This window comes from Apus apus, chromosome 3 (assembly GCF_020740795.1).
Source record: "Apus apus isolate bApuApu2 chromosome 3, bApuApu2.pri.cur, whole genome shotgun sequence".
Taxonomy (NCBI): Eukaryota; Metazoa; Chordata; class Aves; order Apodiformes; family Apodidae; genus Apus; species Apus apus.
The window spans coordinates 117,739,452-117,743,162 of record NC_067284.1 but is presented as its reverse complement, the minus strand read 5'-3'; the positions used below and the strand labels follow the sequence as shown (position 1 = coordinate 117,743,162).

The 3,711-nt window shown below is 45.0% G+C and overlaps 1 protein-coding gene across 1 annotated transcript; it reads left to right on the top strand.

Moving 5' to 3' along the window:
* Positions 1 to 430: 430 nt before the first annotated feature.
* Positions 431 to 2,967, top strand: KCNF1 (potassium voltage-gated channel modifier subfamily F member 1). Its single transcript, XM_051615222.1, has 2 exons — positions 431 to 826; positions 1,049 to 2,967. The coding sequence occupies exon 2, from the start codon at positions 1,133 to 1,135 to the stop codon at positions 2,594 to 2,596; it is 1,464 nt and encodes a 487-aa protein (XP_051471182.1). The 5' UTR covers positions 431 to 826; positions 1,049 to 1,132; the 3' UTR covers positions 2,597 to 2,967.
* Positions 2,968 to 3,711: the final 744 nt, after the last annotated feature.

Below are 3,711 nucleotides of genomic sequence, written 5' to 3'. Positions count from 1 at the left end.
GATTTGGGAAATGTGCAGAGTGCAGGTAAAGTTTTGCTCTGTAGCTGTAATGAAAGCTTCATAGCCTCTGCTTGGTTCTCAGTGGCACCAGCACAAATCTCCAGTAACTTGGTGTCCTGACAGAGGATTCCTCTTGACTTGCTCCAGTCCCACCGAGAGCAAGATTGATGATTTGTACTTATTCCAAAACACAGTATTTTTTTCTCTTTCTTCTGCCACCAGAAGAAATGGATTGGGTGTCTTTCTGCAGCTCTGAACGACTTGATGCATGATTACATTCTGTATTTGATTTTAAACAAAATGTTTTTAAAAACCGTGGAGGTGCGTGGCCGTGTGGAAGCGTTATTTCCCAGCCAGGCAGGCTTGCAAACAGCCGAGCTGTGTGTTCTGAGCAGCCGGTGCTTTGCTGGGCTCCACCAGAAGAGGGTAGAGCGTGGAAAGGGCTCCTCGCCCTTTCCTGGGTTCCTATTGTGTTGGGAAACAGCAAAGGGAAAACAAGCACAAGTTTCTGCTCCCCACGCTTGCACCGGCTGACTGTGTGCGGGAGCCGGCAGGTAAACTCTGGGAGATCTTAAAGCAGAGAGAAAACGGAAAGAGAGACAAAATTAAAAAGCAGCTTTCTAGGGAAATCTGTGGAGTCGAGGAGAGAAACCGCAACAGTTTCCTGGGAGCTCATCCTGCTGATTGTCAGAACTGTCACTCACTGCACGGTGCATGAACCCGAGCACAGGATTTATTTCTCTGCCGTGACTTCCAACCTGTGAATAAACACCACTTTTAGAGAGACAATGGGACCTGAAAAGACTCTCAATCACTGAGCAGAGGGGTGAGTTTTATGAAATGGTTTCTTCTCTTTCAAATCTGCTGGAGCTTTCTAACATCCTGCTTGCAGGCGCAGCAGCCCGATGACTGGTCTTTCCCTGCAGCTTGTTGCATGCTTCCAGGCTCTCCTGACTGCAGGTTTATTTCTGTAGCCTTTCCTGCCACGACTCCCGGGCAGTTTGGTGACATTTGTCATAGAACTGACTGGGTGCTGATTTACTTTCAGGAGAAATTAAAAGCACAAAGCTTCGAAAGCAAAGAACAGGCTAAAAAAAAACCCAAGACCCAAATAAAATCCAGTACAATTAAAATGGCAGGGGACTCTGGGTTTCCAGATGTGGACGCTGGTGGATCAGAAAAATACGAAGAAATGGAGATTGTAGTCAATGTCGGTGGGGTCAGGCAGGTGTTTTATGGAGATAACTTGAATCGGTACCCAGAGACACGGCTGGCAGAGCTGATCCACTGCTTGTCAGGGGGATACGATAGCATATTCTCCCTCTGTGATGACTACGACCCTGGGAAGAGAGAGTTTTACTTTGACAGAGATCCAGATGCTTTCAAATGCATTATTGACGTGTACTACTTTGGGGAAATTCACATGAAGAAAGGAATATGCCCCATATGTTTCAAGAATGAAATGGAATTTTGGAAAGTAGATCTGAAATTTTTGGATGATTGCTGCAAAACCCATCTAAGTGAAAAAAAGGAGGAACTGGAAGAAATAGCCCGAAGGGTGCAGCTGATTCTGGATGACTTGGGAGTGGATGCCTCGGAAAGCCGTTGGAAAAGGTGCCAAAAGTATATTTGGAAATTTCTGGAGAAGCCAGAATCGTCCTACCCAGCTCGAGTGATTGCCGTCCTGTCCTTTTTGTTTATTTTGACCTCTTCCATCGTGATGTGTGTGGGGACCATCCCAGACCTGCAGGTTGTAGATGAGGAGGGGAAACGTGTAGAGCACCCGACCCTGGACAACATAGAGACAGCCTGCATAGGCTGGTTCACCATGGAGTACGTGCTGAGGTTAATCTCCTCTCCCAACAAACTCCACTTCGCCGTGTCTTTCATGAACGTTGTTGATGTGCTGGCAATCCTTCCTTTCTATGTCAGCCTGACCCTGACCCACCTGGGAGCCAAGCTGATGGAGCTGAGCAATGTGCAGCAGGCTGTGCAGGCGCTGCGCATCATGCGGGTGGCGCGGATCTTCAAGCTGGCGCGGCACTCCTCGGGGCTCCAGACCCTCACCTACGCCCTGAAGCGCAGCTTCAAGGAGCTTGGGCTGCTCCTCATGTACTTGGCTGTTGGGATCTTTGTCTTTTCTGCCCTGGGTTACACCATGGAGCAAAGCCACCCCGAAACTTTATTTAAAAGCATCCCTCAGTCGTTTTGGTGGGCAATCATTACCATGACCACAGTCGGTTATGGAGACATATACCCTAAAACAACCCTTGGAAAACTGAACGCTGCCATCAGCTTCCTTTGCGGGGTGATAGCGATTGCCCTCCCCATCCATCCCATCATTAACAACTTTGTCAGGTATTACAACAAACAGAGAGTTTTAGAAACAGCTGCCAAGCATGAACTGGAGCTGATGGAACTGAACTCAGCCGAGGGGAAAGCTGCAAGCTCCAAAAGTGAGACAGAGGATCTTGTGAGGGAAGGCAGAGAGGGTCCTTTTTATAGCAGCCGGCTAAAAGTCTCCCACAGTGACACCTTTATTCATCTTCTGTCAGGAGAGAAACACTACAGGACCAGGCTTCAAAGCTGCAAATAAACTGTGAGCTGTTGTCAGTGCTAAGCTCTGGATCGGGACAACCTGACAATCAACTGTGGAAAAGACTTCTGGGATCTGTCAGAGTCAGGAGGGAGCACTGCTTTGCTTTTCCAGCCTGCATATAGATTAACCCCATGGTATCTCCATCAGCAGTTGGTAAGACGTTGCTGTTTTTCCCAAAATAAGATAGTTGGACTCCATTGAGATCAGACTGCTTAGAATGAGTGTGTTCCAGCAAAAAACATTTGTAACCATTTTAGAGACTGCAAAGTCCTTCCTGAACTGCAGATGTTCAATGACCTGAATGCGCAGCACTGCCACATCAGAACCCTGTACCTGTGACAATAAAGAGCAGCATTGCACAGATCGTGTCTCCTAGGCTGTCTTCAATGCCTTTGCAGCTAGGGGAACTGCTCCTTAAAACATTAAAGCAGCTTCTTACTCCCGTTAGATTCAGGTTTACAGCAAAGTGTTACTGAGAAGTTTCAGCTTAGGGGTATAGAGAGTATGAGCACAGACTGTGTGCAGAACATTGCAGTCAGTGAATGGTTTTGGTTTTGTAAAATGTAAGTTGGGGTCAACTTTGTGGTCAGGTATCTATTACTTTTCCCAGAAAAAATACAGCTTTCAAGGGGTCCTGAAGCTGTCTTCTGGGCAGAGATGTAGAACAGAATCAGTGTATCTTAAGGAGCAAATGAAATAAATATTTGTTCTAGCTTTTAATTACAACATAATCATTTATATAGGTAGGGATCTTTTGGGAAGGATTGACAATAAAATAGTTTTTAAGACTGTCAGTTAACTCATAGTATTTTTAATTTAAATAAGAGACTAAACTTTTTGAAAGTGTATAGAAAGTTTCAATAAAAATAGTACAATCTCTAGTTGATTTATGGTAAAAATATCTATCTGAATGAACATATTACTAGATGATATTAAAAACACCCAAGAAAAACACATCCCACTCTTACAATACCTTGTGGTGCTGTAAATGTTCGTTTACAGATTTAGTAGGCACTAATCAGTGTCTTATTCATTAATCAACACCAGGGTGTAACTACTATTATTTCCAAAAGCAAATGCTATCTATGTGAACATAAATTTGGCTCGTGTAA